The sequence below is a fragment of the Hyperoodon ampullatus genome (assembly GCF_949752795.1).
Source record: "Hyperoodon ampullatus genome assembly, chromosome: 13".
NCBI lineage: Eukaryota > Metazoa > Chordata > Mammalia > Artiodactyla > Ziphiidae > Hyperoodon > Hyperoodon ampullatus.
The window spans coordinates 62,635,091-62,651,390 of NC_136926.1; the positions used below are offsets into that span (position 1 = coordinate 62,635,091).

The window sequence follows — 16,300 nt, forward strand, 5'->3', positions numbered from 1 at the left end:
TGCTTCATTTCTCCCAACAATAATATGGGAGTTATGGTCCCTTTCTCATAAGAATACGAGTCATTCTTTAAAGTATGGTAATTAGAAATATGAATACATAAAGGAAGGATTCAAACTGTGGCTCCTGATCACCTCCTTTTTCATCCATTCTTCAATCAACACATACTTACTGCACATAAACTATGGGCCAAGGCATTGCATCAGATGTTGGTGATTCAACAGTACAAGACAGATATTGTCCCAGACTTAAGAGTCTTAACAGAGGAGACAGACATTAAACACACTGATTTAGTGTTCTACCACTGATGTACAAACTACCACAAATTTAGCAGCTTAAAACAAGACACATTTCTTACCTCACAGTTTCTGTGGAGAAGACCATAACTCATTTCTCGTACCTTCTCTCAGTCTCCCCCCTCCTCTCCCTCATAACCCATGGCTCCTCCTCCCTTATAGCTCGCCCTTGCCCATGGTTTTAGTTCACCCCCATCCTACACTTCCTTAATAAGCCTCCTTTTAGGGCTTCCCTGGTGGCGCAGTGGTTGAGAGTCCACCTGCCGATGCAGGGGACATGGGTTCATGCCCCGGTCCGGGAGGATCCCACATGCCACGGAGCGGCTGGGCCCGTGAGCCATGGCCGCTGAGCCTGCGCGTCCGGAGCCTGTGCTCCGCAACAGCAGAGGCCACAACAGTGAGAGGCTCGCGTACCGCAAAAAAAAAAAAAAAGCTTCCTTTTAAGGTGAAGTGGCCCTGGGGATTTTGTTGCTCACTGCCGTCTTCATGGAAGCATATCTCACTGGGCTCACTCCACCCACTCAAGAAGGAATGGGACTTAGTGAAATCATGGTCCCCCAGCCCCTAGCCACAACAGCATGGGATCATGGATCATATTCTATTTGTATATATGTAGGTGGCAAGTTCTGCTATTTTGCAAACTAATAACCCTTGTATCTTCCAGCTGGCCCCTTCTTTTAGCTACACCTCATTTTTCTCACTCTGTTTATTTGTCCCAAAACAAAGCGTTCTTATTTCTCCCTGCCTTTTCTCACGTAAACATTCCCAGTTATTACAAACACACTGAGCAAAAAAACATAACTGCACAGTCTCCATACACTTTATCCATCTTATGATACAATTTTTCAAGGAATGCAATGCACTAGAAAAGTGTCCATATCCAAACAAATGCACAAGTGGCCCAGAAGGATGACTGAGCCCCACTGGAGAGCAGACTTTTGACTGGAATTAGTGAGAGAGAAAGATGGCTATGGCTGCAGATACAACTGGAAGTCTTCCCCATAGTGAGTTGTGGAGTTGGAAAGTGACTTAGAGATAAAGTCTGTTCAGGGTCTAAAATTTTTCTCCCACCCTAAGTGACTGCCTAAAATGCCACTAACATAGCAGCCCCAAACTCCCTTTGGTTTGTCATCAGCTTTGTTGTCCCACACCATCACTTTATTGCTGTTTCCCATGTCCAAAACGTGACGACAATCTGAGGATAGAATCTGAACCTTGGGGATGGTGTTCTCGCAACGTCCATGCCCTCTTCTCCCTGGTGTTCTCCTTAACTGTGGGAAAAGAAAATATTCTGCCACCTTTTAATAAGCACTTTGGCCTTAAACCCTAACAGGGCCCATCAGAAAGTGGAAGTCTCTCCAAGTGGTCGATGAGGTGAAAAAATCCTATTGAGTCCCTGGACAAACAGAGTCCCGCACTCTCATCTAGGGCACCTTCCTAAAGATCATCCTGGAGGTGACAAAAACAGTAGTACCTGAACGGCCTTTCACTTCCACCTTGGAAACACAGTCCCAAGGTCTCATATCCTGTTGCACCTTCCTCTCTGAGGAATTCTTAGAAGGAAAACTGACGGGCTTTCGTCACAGAAGAGAATGGCGCTATAGTCTCTTAATGAATTTACCAAGTTTAAGTCAAATGTGCAAGAAATATCACTTTGGATCAGACTCATTCTGCAAAATATATTTTTCAAGAAGTACTATGTGAGAGAACATGGCTATTTTCCATCACATCACCTAAAATTTTTTTGGATATCTTCCCAAATGGCTTATGCTTCTCTATGAATAAACAAGTTTTTGGATCAACTGACCCACTAATCTTCCTTGAAAGTATCTAAAGCCTCCTTGAATGACAGTGAAACCTACCTAATTCTATGCAATTCTGACCTCGAACACAGAAATGTTTTACGTATTCAAAAAAGAAACTAAACCAAGCAGGAAAAGAAAATAATCCTTAAAACTGAAAACAAACAAACTTAACTATATATAAAACTGTTTACATAGTCACACAGAGAAAATAGTATTTTATATGACCTTAGAACACAGTGTTCTTAGTGGGATATAAGGTCAAGAAGAACTGCGAAAAGAACTGCAAAGAAATGTTAAGTTTCAATCAGAAGTTTTATTGTTAGTAGCAGTTTAATATTATTATTTTGAAACATTTTACTATATATTGTCATATAAAGCAAATAATTCTGCTAATATTGTCAGGAACCAAGATTTTTCAGTGCAAGAGGAAATAAATATAAAATGAAAGAAGTTAAGTGAACTGTAAAGTTAATTAGAATTGGAAATATCAATATGAACTCAGGCTTTTAAAATCTGTCCCCTGAAAGAGCCTAGAAACAGTGACACCTCTGTGACAATGACCAACACTAGAACTCAGAGTTTCATCTCTAAATATGATTAATCATGAAAGGAAAACCTGGAGAAATATTTGGAAAAATAGCTGACTCCAGGTTTAAATCCACCAGAAAACTACATTAAGAAAATATGACAAGTATGAATAATTGTTAAATCTGGGTAATGGATTCACAGCCATTCATTACGTTTGTCTTTTTACTTTTCAGTGTGTTTTAAATTTTTTCATTTAAAACATCAAAAATATATAGAATATAATCAATAAATTCTCCTTGTACTAATGTCCTATGTCTGAGGGTAACAAGTTTTTAAGGTTTATGTAACTGTTAATATTTTAAATATCTCCCAATGTTTTCCTCCTCCTCAATAATCCAGTACTTTGTAGTCTGGGATGAGTGAGTGTGTGTGTGTGTGTGTGTGTCTTAGGATCAAGAGAAGAGAAGGGGAAGGGCAATGTCTTGTCTGCTCTCAGTACTACCTCTGAGGGGACACAGACCTCAGCGTGTCTCTGCAGCTGTCTACAGCACAGCCAAAGCAGTGTGCATGTCAGCATGAGGTGTGATTATATCTGCAGAGATCTTCAAAGGTCTGCCTAAACAATTTCCCCCTAGTCTTCCTCAGTATGCTATGCTAGAGAAGGAATTTAGAAATTTCCATGTGAGTAGGACTGGCTACATAACTTGTGAGGTCCACTGCAAAATGAAAATGTAGGACCCCTTGTTTATAAATCACTAAGAATTTCAAATAGTGACAGCAAAGAGCGTTAAACCAATTATGAAGCCTATCTGTGTGTGAGATCCTATATGACTGCCCATGAAGCCAGCCCTGTATACGAGGGAGTGTGTTCCTAAAGTAGGCACCGTGTCTGGCCATCTTTGTACCCTCAGAGTATTCAATGAATGATGGAAGAATAAATAATTGTGGTAAAGGAATCTCACACTGGTCGTGAGGACTATGAAATAGTGCAAAGAGAGTCTCTTGTAGCTATCACAAACTATGGGTGTGGTTTATACACACACACACACACACATACACACATATATATATACATATAAATAAAACAAGAATACCCTCTCTATTAAACTTCTAGCATAAAATTATGTATAATTCTACCTATAAAAGTATACATAGGAAAGGTCTTCAAGGAAAATTTAGAAAATATTAATAATGGGTTATGGCTTCATAATTCATTTTAGCTTTCTTTCTATTTTTTTATATATTTTTCACAACTGGAAATGTAAAAAAAATTAAAAATTTTTTTCACCCAACACACTTCACCCTACTGGCCAGCTCTGCCTGCTTAAGTGTTGGGGGCTCCTGAGTGGTATCAGCCAACCTAGAAACCAGAAAGAAATGTGGCACCTACTTGGTCTCAGACTGTCCACATGGCTTTTTCCTAGAGAGGCTGAGCAGATCTTTGCCATATTTCTCTTCAATTGATGCCCTAAGAGGAACATAAAAGAGGGTTATTAGTCCTTCTCAGGGCTGATTCTTATTTCAGACACATGGCACTTCCCTTGAAGGCAAAACTGTACCCTTGACAGTAGAAGCTCAGATATGACACAGTTCTCTAAAATGTGAAACTCCCCTCTACAGAACCAGGAAGAACTGTAAAAGAACAGTGGCCTTCATCTCTAAGGTGTTCTTCTCCAGCAAAAAGTCTCTAGCTTGAATATTAAAGCCAAACCAAGCATGGCCCCTTGACCAATACTGGCTAGCACATTACAGAATAATTTTCAAAACTATGATCCATAATTTATATAAATAATCTATATAAATCTATATAGATATAAAATATATCTTTTTTAAGTGGAGTAAAAGATATTTCCACGAAATGCTGCAATCCTAAGGCCCACCCCTCCCATCTTCTCTAAGAGTATCCTTTAACCAACCTATAGAGTTCCTCATTCATAGTCAACTCAAATACACAGCTAAACCATACCAAAGAGAGAGGAATTTCAGAATATAAACCCTGCAGTTGGCATGTTTCACAAGAACATCTGCTTGTTACTCGGTGTGGCACAGGTCTGCGTAAAGCACAAAACATCCCCCACTTCCCCCCTTCCCCTAGCCTCATGGCCCTTTGACACCATCTCCACTTTGTGTCCCAGCCCCAGCTTTATCTAAACCATACTATCAGGTTATGGGCCTTTAAGCTCATCTACCCCACTTTCTTCAAATTTAAAAAAAAAAGTATATTATGAATACATTCTCACTGCAAAAGATTCACACAACACAAAGTCATATGGAATAAAACACAAAAAGTCTCCCTTCACGCTAACCCCCAATCCCACTCCTCTCCCCAGAGGGAGCCACTGCTAAGCTTGGTATGTACCTTTCCAGTCCTTTTTCTGCATTTACATTCCTACATCTCACAAATACACAACTTTTTATGGTTACATAATTGAGATCATTCTATTATTTGCTGTTCTGTTTTTCACCTAGTAATAAATACATCATATAGATCTTTCCTTACCAGTACATGCTAACCACCATGTTCATAATATGGAGTTTTCCACAGTTCAGGGTCACCCTATTTGTTTTTTCACTACTGCCAAAAAAAGCTAAATGAACATCCTCAGACAGATATTCATGGGCATCTCTGAGAATGTTTCTCTAGGCTAGGACTTCTGAGAAAGTGGATTTACTAGATCAGAGGAATATGTGTTTTAAATTTTGGAAAACAGTGCTAAATCGCCCTCCAAAAAAGCCTTCTCAATTTATATTCCCACCAAAAGTGTGTAAGAGTCCCATTCCCAGAAACCCTCCCCCACACTGGATAGTATCATTCCTTTTTAATTATTACCAGTCTTTAGTGACAGAGGTTAAAAAAAACTCTCATTTTAATGTGCTTTTCCTTGATTTCTAGTGTGATTATGCATTTTATATATTTATTGGACATTTGTATATATTCTTCTATGAGTTACCTACTTATATCATCCCAATTTTTTAACTGAGTGTTTTACCTTTTTCCTATTATTTTGTAGAAGTTCTTTATTATGAATATCAATACTTATTCTTACATGTTATAAAGTTTCTCCCACTCTCATCTGTCCTTTCTAAATAATGACCTTATCCATTTTGTTAAAATGATACATGCTCATTATTCAAAAATAAGGAAAAAGAAAAATACATAGAAGAAAGCAACAAACTGTCCAAAATTCCACCAACTAAAAATAATTAGTATTAACACCAGGTGATGATTGTAATGGACATTTCTTTATGCAGATACGCAGGCAGGAAGGATGGACAGACAGGCATGAGTAATTTTAAAAGAATGAGACTATATTCTACATGCTATTTAAAAATAAAGCATTAAGCCTGATTTTATTTAAATTTCACAGAAGAAAAGAAAACTGAAAGGAAGCTGAAGGAATTGCTGAATTTCAAATAATTGTTTCTTTGCCACAGGAAAAATTAATTCCTAAAATATCCTCCTAAAGCTAAAAAGGAGTTTATGAAAATAATTAAGGGGATTGAGACATTAAAATATTTTAATGACCTATTTCAGTTTTAGACAGTTTCAGATGTTTGATAGCCGCCCGTGAAAGGATGAGATGATTAGCACTATCGTACCTCCACCTCCTCCTTGACAATGTTTACATTATTTTTACTTCATTTGTGTCTATAACACACGCTGTTCTCCAGTCATAATTCCCCCAGTTGTTTAGTCTTAACTATTTATGAAAATGGATGTGATGCTCACCCCCAGTCCTATTACCATAGCTTTTCCATCCCTAAGATTTGTATTTTGGTTCATTTCTTCACTTTGTGATCTTCTGGCTGAATTTCATCACTTTGTGATCTTTTGCCAAAATGGCTCAGAAGGGAGGGCATCAGTATTTCCTGAGTTCTTTCATATTTGAAACCATTTTCCTGTGGCCTTCATATCTGAAATTATTATTTTTTACTTTTTATTGAAGTATAGTTGATTTACCAGGTTGTGTTACTTTTGGGCGTACAGCAAAGTGATTCAGTTATACATATACATGTATCTATATATGTTATTTTCAGATTCTTTTCCAATACAGGTTATTACAAGATATCAAATATAGTTCCCGGTGCTATACAGTAGGTACTTATTGTTTACTTATTTTATATATAGTAGTGTGTATCTGTTAACCTCACACACCTAATTTATCCTCCCCCCACCTTTCTCCTTTGGTAACCATAAGTTTGCTTTCTACGTCTGTGAGTCTGTTTCTGTTTTGTAAATAAGTTTATTTTTATCTTTTCTAGATTCCACCTGTAAGTGTTATCATAGGATATTTGTCTTTCTCTGTCTTACTTCACTTAGTATGATAATCTCTAGGTTGATCCATGTTGCCGCAAATGGCATTATTTCATTCTTTTCTACGACTGAGTAGTGTTCCGTTGTATATATGTACCACAGGTTCTTTATCCATTCATCTGTTGATGGACATTTAGGTTGCTTCCATGTCTTGGCTCTTGTAAATAGTGCTGCAATGAACCCTGGGGTGCATGTATCTTTTCAAATTAGAGTTTTCGTCTCTTCCAGATATATGCTCCAGAATGGGACTGCTGGATCATACGGTAACTCAATTTTTAGTTTTTTGAGGAACCCCCATACTGTTCTCCACAGTGGCTGCACCAATTTACATCCTTACCAACAGTGTAGGAGGGTTCCCTTTTCTCCACACCCTCTCCAACATTTATTATTTGCAGACTTTTTGATGATGGTGTGGCCTTTATATCTGAATGACAACCCCGCTGGTGTAATGAATGTTCTTAAACTTTCCCTCAGAACTCTGCTGAACTTGTTCCATTGGCTTCTGTCATTGAAGAGAAACCCAAGGCCATCCGGATTCCCTGCTGCTCATTCCTATTTCAAAAACTTGGTTCATTTTTCCTAGATACTTGAAGTATTCTTTCTTTAATTAAATAACTTAACCAGGATGAATGTTAATGTTGATTCTTAAATAATCATAATCAATATTGATTACTGTGTATCAATGTTTCCTGGTTTATAGTATGTACCCTTCAGATCTATTTAGTTCTTCTACATTCCATGAAATTTTTCCTGGATTCTCTCTCTGAATACTTTTATTATTCCCTTTTGGTAAATTTTCTACTTGGGATCAGTTACCCAGATCTTGAAGTGGCTTTGTCTATCTGTTCTTGAGTTTGGGGCCCTGGTTCTTTTTCTCTTTTTGACTTCATATCTTCTTTCCTCCCTCTCTCCCTCCTTTTCTTTGGCTGAGGTAATTTGCATGGCTGTTGCATCATTTGGGTTCATCTTGCTCCTGGTACCGTGGGCAACCCTATCTACTTGCTCTGAAACCATGCGCGTGAATTCTCTTTTATGCCCTTCTGACCTTATACATTACCTTCCCACAGCTTGAGCAAGAATCCTGTGTTTTCTTGGGCCTCTACTCTTGGATTCTATTTCTAAATTTTTTGCCGGCTCCTGATAATGTAAAGTGAAACACACCTGAAACTGACTCTAGTTGTAAAAAAGGATGCATTTTGGGCTTCCCTGGTGGCACAGTGGTTGAGAGTCCGCCTGCCGATGCAGGGGACACGTGTTCGTGTCCCGGTCCGGAAGGATCCCACATGCCGCGGAGCGGCTGGGCCCGTGAGCCATGGCCGCTGAGCCTGCACGTCTGGAGCCTGTGCTCCGCAAGGGGAGAGGCCACAACAGCGAGAGGCCCGCGTACCGCAAAAAAAAAAAAAGGAAAGGAAGGGAAGAGAAGGGGAGGGGAGGGAATCCTCTAAAGCATGCCAGATCCCCCCAGACCACCATGCCCACCACCCTGCGGAGCACCACGACTGGCCCCTGCATCTTTCCCACCACTGCAGCTCAGTGGTCTCTGAGCCAGGCTCTGCCTCCCTGTCACTGCACAGGCCCTGCTTGCCGCCCTTCCATAGACACCTGGGTGTTCCTCCACTGACCAAAGCCATCTCTTCCTCGAGTTAAGGGACACTTCAAGATCTCCTCCTCCATGAGGCTGGCCCTCCGTTTTTGCCAGTCGTCCCAAGCTCCCCCCTCCCGTGAGGTCTTTCAGTATCATACGTATCACAAAACTTAGTATTTTATTATATTTTGTTTGCTGTTTCATTCATAAATCTTATCTCTTGAATGGCTTCCTAAGAGCTTTAGGACAAAGATATCATTTACTTCTTGGGGATCGTTCCATAACTTTACAGCAGAGGGTTTTGTGGACCATTAAAAACAAACAAAACCACTAAACTGTCCTTGTCTGTGTGGGAGTGTTTTGTCCACCCTCTGTCTTCAGAGAGAAACATGTACCTTTCTTTTAAAAAGTCTTCAAACTCTTTGCAGTTCTTGCGACCATTGTTCAGATGCTGGATGATGGTCTCATAGCCAATGCTGCTGAGGATGTCTGGACTCTGGTGAGAAAAACAACACTGTGTGAGACGGGGAGTGCGGTGACGGCAGCCCTGAGGCCTGAAGCGTGGACAGGGCAGGACACGGGGAAGCTGGCCATGGGGAGTTGCTGAAACACTTAACTCCAAGGCACATGTGACCAAAAAGGACAAAATAGAAGAAGTTCAGAGTGCATGTAGCTGTGGAAGAGTTTTTAAAATTATGAAACTATAGGGCCACGAAACAGGAAGGAAGTGACAGAGGACTGAGAGGCACATGGATGAGGGAGCTGGCTGGGCTTGCGGCCCCTCCCTGCGTCCCCACATGCCCTGATCAGGCCAGGCAGGGAGCAGGAACTGAGCCTCCTTCTAGCCTTCTGCTGAGTGACCCTCTATCCCACAGGCGGAAACTCAGTTACACCACAGGTCCATTTTAACCAGGGATACACAGTGTTCACTGTGTCCTCACACCTATCACAGAGCTTGACCCTGACATCTCTTCCCAAAGCCAAGAAGCCTGGTGTGAGGGTCGAGGGCACTGTTGGGCCAGTCCCCAGCACTGGGAGAGGGAGGCCGGCTTCCCACTGTAGCAGGAAGCTGAGCCCAGCAGCCAGCAGGCCCCGATGGGCTGGCCCCACTTTGGGGGAAAGGAATTTTTTTAAATTTTAAGCTAGCCATTTATTCTTATTTTATTCTACTACGTGCTCTGGAGTTGGAGGAAGCTGCCTGAGTCTCCCAAAGCAGTAGTCCCAGATGCAGTATATTTTAAAAATCAAAGTCCCCTCAGCTCCCCAAACCAACAAATCAGGAGCTTTAAAGAATACCCCTGAAGTGTCCCCTAATGCGGCTGGTTTCCTGGTTTCTACCCCCCAAGTGCATATAATAGGTGGTCTGATCCAGACTCCAGTCCCTTAGGGAGGTTGGTTAGGCTGCCACTGGGTGTGCCCTGGGGAGCTTTGAACTGACCCAGCCCCAGCCTAGCCTCCCTACCCTCCATCTGCTGAGGAAGGTTCTTCTCTGCCATTGGGTGGGGCTGGGACCCCCTGAAGATACGTCTCTGCCCAGCCCTGGACACTAGAGAAGCAGAATTTCTCTATTCCATTTGCTGCCACTCCTCATGGCCTGGCTGAGCAGACAGGGGTCCCCGAGAGACCCAGCAGGACCAAGGCCTGAGGCTGATTTCAACCTCAGAAACCTAACTGGCCATAACTCACACTGCATTTTAAAAAGTGGATTATTATAAGTATAATAAATTTTACACATGGGCATACAAATAAATCTTAGTTAGAAATACATTTAATTCTATGGGTTCTGGCTACTGTTTGAGCATAGATTTCGGCCTTGGGAAGCCTAACGAAAGAGCCTCCACCAAAGCTTCATTTCTCCACCCACCCCCTCCACACACGCTCTTCTGTCTCAGCGGGGTAGGCTTCTAACTGCCCCCTGAAATGCAGTGCTCAGTGGCAACTCTAAGATGATGCTTACATTATCCCCTCCTGAATCCAAATTCAGCTCCTCCATCCCCAAGGTTTCTGGAAGCCTTCCCTGAGTAGCCCTAATGCTCCCTCTTCTGGGCTCTCAGACTGCCCAGCTTCTGAATTTGCTGTTTGCTACCCACCTTGTGAGTAGCCTTGTTGGCCCAATGCTACTGCAAGTGCCTGCAGCTTCTTCCAATCCTCAGACCAGTCCTGCACACATACACACACACCCAAAAAATTTAGCTTAAGATTATGCAAACCAAAGGTCTACAGTAAAATTCTGTGGGATGAAAATGTCTATTGTGTTCCCAGCCAGATGCATTAGAAGAGAACGATGAAAACAAAGGCTCCTGAGTGAATGAGGGAATGAATGGGTACAAAGGGTCAATGTCAATATTGGTTTGTAGACAGAAGTCCTTTGGTCTTCCCAGAGAAGTACACTTAGGTTCTCTGTTTTATGATATTCATTTGGAAAACGTGGTTTCCTTTTTCTTAATTAAGGGTGTGGATGCTCTTTGAACTGGGCAGGGAGGGTGGAGCTAGAACAAGATTTCCTGGAAACAAACCAAATCACCAGGCCTCCTGGCCACCAGCCTTAAAGAACCACAACTGCTGCTTCAGAGGAGTGACTGGACTCCAGAGGCAACCAAGAAAGAAAATCTCCAAAAAGAAAACAAAGAGTGCCTAAGTCCCAGTGCAAAGAGGCAGGGGATTTGGCCTGGAAACTCCTTCCCATGCTACTCAGAAAGCACTGCTGAGAAGCTCTGACTGGCAGATGCAGAATAAGAGGGCCAAGCAGGAAAGAAAACTGCATGAGCACCAAGATGGCACAGCAGATTTGCCATCAAAAATGAGTATGCCAGGGCTTCCCTGGTGGTGCAGTGGTTGAGAATCCGCCTGCTGATGCAAGGGACACCGGTTCGTGCCCTGGTCCGGGAAGATCCCACATGCCGCGAAGCGGCTGGGCCCGTGAGCCATGGCTGCTGAGTCTGTGCGTCCAGAGCCTGTGCTCCGCAACGGGAGAGGCCACAACAGTGAGTGGCCCGCGTACCACAAAAAAAAAAAAAAAAAAAAAAAATGAGTATGCCAAACCCATAACTCCATATCCTGCTCCACAGTAGCCCTGACTTCTGTCCCCTAGTTTTCCCATGATGGTCTCTCCCCATCCTCCAAATGGGCAGTGTACATTTATACCTCAGGACCATTGCACATGGTTTTCCCACAGTGGGAATGGCATTTCCTCCATCTTCACTTAAATCCCACCTCTGTTTCAGGGCCACTTCAAATCCCAAGTCCTCTCTGAAATCCTCCTCAAATAGTTTGTCCTACAGTCTCCTCTTCCTCTTCAGAGTACCTGGAGTGTTTAATGACATCTCCTCTCATTTGGCTTTTATTATATATTATTTTGTGTCATTAGTTAATATCTGTTAAAAATTAGTTAAAGCTTATCTGGATTATACCCAACCTTTATCATCCATAATAGCTCCTACATTAATGGTGCTTAAGAAATGTCTGTTAATTGTATGCCAACTACAGACAAGGTACTAAAAAGTTTACAGAGTCAGCATACGATGGAGTTCTTGTAATCAAAGAGACTATCGTTCATTTTGGGAGTCAGTAAAAGACACACACATAAAACAAATGTGTATGCATAAAAAAAATGAGAGACTAAAACAGAGTATAAAACTATACAGAGAAAATATATAATGAATGAGATGGAAAAGAGGAAAATAGGCTAGAGTCATCAGAAAAGAGAAGACATAACATTTAAATTGAGTCTTTTAAAGTGACTGGGATTCACCCGAGAAATCAGAAGACATTTCAAACCAATTGACAGTGAAGAAAACACATCAAAATTTATGAGATGCAGAAAAACAGTGCTTTTTCTACAGGGAATTTTCCTCTAGGGAAAATCTTCCTATAGGGAAATTTGTAGCTCCAAATGCTAATATTAGAAAAGAAACAAAGTTTTTAAAATTAATGATCTAAGCTTTCATTTTATGGAACTACGAAAATAAGAACAAATTTAAATTTGCAGTAACTAGAAGAAAGGAAATAAAAATAGTAGAACACAATGAAATACAATAGAAATGGCCAAACAGGGACTTCCCTGGTGGTCCAGTGGCTAAGGCCTCATGCTCCCAATGCAGGGGGCCCGGGTTCAATCCCTGGTCAGGGAACTAGATCCCACATGCCGCAACTAAGAGTTCGCATGCCACAACTAAAGATTCTGCATGCCACAACTAAAGATTCCACATGCTGCAACAAAGATCCCATGTGCCACAACCAAGACCCAGCGCAGCCAAATAAATAAAAATAAATTAATTTTTTAAAAAGATAAATGGACAAACAATAAAGAAGATTAATGAAACCAAAAGGTAGTCCCTTGAAAAGCTTAATAAAATCAGAAAACCTATAGCTGGGTTGACCAAAAAACAAGAGAGACAGAAAGAAAAAACACAAATTATCAATGTCCTCAATCTGACAAAGGACATCTACAGAAACCTAGAGCTAACAACTTAACGGTGAAAAGGAGGAAATAAAGCAAGAAAAAGATAAAGAACACACTTGTTGGAAAGGAAATAGTAAAACTGCCTTTATTTTCAAACAACATGATTGTGTTCACAGAAATTTACCCCCCAAAATGACTAGAACTAATAAATTTAACAGCATTGCAGGGCACAAAGTCAATACACAGAAATCAATTACATTTCTATATACCAGTAGCAAAAAATAATTAAACATCATTTAAATGGCATTAAGAATATAAAATATTCAGGAATAAATGCTTAAAAGGTTACACAATACAAGATTTCTTCACTGAAAATTACAATGTTTTGCTGAAAGAAATGAAAATAAAGGTAGGGGGCTTCCCTGGTGGCGCAGTGGTTGGGAGTCCGCCTGCCAATGCAGGGGACACGGGTTCGTGCCCCGGTCCGGGAAGATCCCACATGCCGCGGAGCGGCTGAGCCTGCGCGTCCAGAGCCTGTGCTCCGCAATGGGAGAGGCCGCAACAGTGAGAGGCCCGCATACCGCAAAAAAAAAAAAAAGAAAAGAAAAGAAAAGAAAAGCAGACCATGTTTGTGGATTGAAAGAGTAAATATTGTTAAAACATCAATTTTCTCCAAATTGATCTACAGATTCAACACAATACCATGAAAATCCCAAAAGTCTTTTCTGTAGAAGTTTGCCAGTTAGCCTAAAATTTATATGGAATTAAAAGACCTAGAATAAAAAGTTTTTTTAAAAGAAGAAAGAGCTGGAGAATTCATACCGCCTGACTTCAAAACTTGCAGGGAAGTTATAGTAATCCAAACAGTACAGTACTGATCTGAGGACAGACAAGTAGATCAATGGAACAGAATACAACCTAGGAATAGACTCATGTCAATTGACTTTCCCAAAGGTGTCAAAGCCATTCAGTGGGAGAAATGACAGTCCTTTCCACATGTGGTCCTGAGACAACTGCATAAAGCTGGGGAGAGAAGAGTCTTTGCTCACTGCCCCCACTGCTTCCACTGCACACAATGCACACACAATTAATGTGCGATGGGTCACAGACTCAGGTGCAAAACCAAAATATAAAGTTTTGGTTAATTAGTATAGGCAAATACCTTTGAGGCCTTGAGGCAGGAAAAGATTTCCTAGAGAGGATACAAAAAATACGAACTGCTAAAGAAAAAACTGAAAAACTGGACTTCATCAAAATTAGAAACCTCTGCTCATCAAAGGAGATTATTAAGAAAATCAAATGGCAAGCCACATGCTGGGAGAAGATATTCACAATACATATGTCTGTCAAAGGACTTGTGGGCTTTCCTGGTGGCGTAGTGGTTGAGAGTCCGCCTGCCGATGCAGGGGACGCGGGTTTGTGCCCCGGTCCGGGAAGATCCCACGTGCCGCGGAGCGGCTGGGCCCGTGAGCCATGGCCACTGAGCCTGCACGTCCAGAGCCTATGCTCCGCAATGGGAGAGGCTGCGACAGTGAGAGGCCCGCGTACCGCAAAAAAAAAAAAAAGGACTCGTAACCAGAACATATAAATAACTTCAAATTAATAAAAATATAAGCAACCCAATAAAAACTGGGCATAATACTTGAACTTCATAAACACTTCATAAAAGACATTCCTTTGGCCAAAAATCTCATGAAAAGTTGCTTAACGTGACAGGGAAATTCAAATTAAAGTCACAGTGATATCTACTTCATGCCCACTAGAACAGCTGAAATTAAAAAGTCAACATTGAATGTAGGCAAGGATGTTGAACTATCAGAACTCTCATTCTGGGAGTGTGAAAATGGTACAATCATTTTGAAAAAATGGGAATTTCTCAAAAAGCTAAACATGTACATATCATATGACCCAAAGTTCTACTCCAAAGCATTTACCCAAGTGAAAGAAAAACATATGTCCACAAAAAGACCTCTGCAAGAAGGTTCATAGGACTTTTATTCACAATAGCCCCAAACTGGAAACAACCCAATGCCTAACAATCGATGGATGATAAACAGTGTGTGGTATATTCATACAATGGAATACTACACAGCAATAAAAAGGAAAGAACTACTGACACTGAAACAACATGGATGAATCTCAAAAACATTATGCTAATGAAAGATGCTAGATGCAAAAAGTATTTACTGCATGAAGTTTATATGAAGTTCTAGGACAGGAAAGCAGTTCTAGGACTTACTTCTATGGTAAAAGAAGTAAGAATAGTGACTGCCTGAGTCAGGGGAGAAATTGAGGGTGGACTGGGAAGAGCCATGAGGGAACTTCCTGGAATGATGGAAACACATCCAATCAAGATCTTTCCATAGAGGTGTGAGTTGTACAGGAATATGTAGTTTTCAAAACTCGATCTGTGTGCTTCATCTTATGTAAATTACACCTCAAAAAATTAAAAGCCAAAAAAAATTGATTAGGAGTCAGAAGAATAATGGGAGGGAGGCAGTCACTAGAAGGAAGAGAGGAAGATAAGCCTTGAAAATGGATCTGGTCTTAGAGTCCCGGGTGAGGCAGGGAGATGAAAAAGAAGGAAGGGCAGATCCACCCACCCAGCAACCTCCCAAAGACCCAGAAGGTCAGGTTTAATAATGCTCAAATTATAAAGAGGTAAATAGCATTCAAGTTTTAATCAGTGGATTAGTATTTTAATCATAAAGCCACTTAAGGGACTTCCCTGGTGGTCCAGTGGTTAAGAATCCGCCTTCCAATGCAGGGGACGCAGGTTCAATCCCTGGTCAGGAAACTAAGATCCCACATGCCGCGGGGCAACTAAGCCCATATGCCGCAACTACTGAGCCTGCGCACCACAACTACTGAGCCCACACACTCTGGAGCCCGCATGCCACAGCTAGAGAGAAGACTGCATGCTGCAACGAAGATCCTGGGTGCCGCAACTAAGACCCAATGCAGCCAAATAAATAAATTAATTAAAAAAATAAATAAAGCCACTTAAATTTCTTTAAGACAAAAATTTTGCCAGGTCCAGCAATGAGCACATGTGTGCCACATCCAGGAGCTGTGTGATCCAAAGAATAATAAAAACAGTCTTGCTGTGATGCCAGCGGCCAGTCCAGACCAGGTGGCGTTGTGGGTTCAGAGAAGGCAATCTCCGTGGGCTGCCTGGTGGAGCATAACTCCACTGCCGCCAGCTCCCCCAACCCACCCCTAACACTCAGGTCTGGTCTCCCTCAATTCAGGCACATGTACTCCTCCTACCTGCCCAGCCCTGAGGCTCATGTTGCAGGGGCCTCTGAGAACTTGTTTCCAGAGACCTTTTCTACCATGTGGCCACTAGGCAGAAGGGGAAGGCAGAGGGG

General features: G+C 41.5%; 1 protein-coding gene across 1 annotated transcript in view; it reads right to left on the bottom strand.

Annotated features, from left to right (window-relative positions):
- PSTPIP2 (proline-serine-threonine phosphatase interacting protein 2) overlaps positions 1-16,300 on the bottom strand; it is a gene marked incomplete at its 3' end in the record, with an annotated part of 80,182 nt that overhangs the window by 21,880 nt on the left and 42,002 nt on the right. The window contains exons 2-3 of the mRNA XM_079717630.1: positions 8,923-9,023; positions 4,018-4,095 (exon numbers count right to left, since the gene is read on the bottom strand). Coding sequence (XP_079573756.1) covers positions 4,018-4,095; positions 8,923-9,023 — 179 coding nt within the window. The remainder of the gene's footprint in view (positions 1-4,017; positions 4,096-8,922; positions 9,024-16,300) is intronic.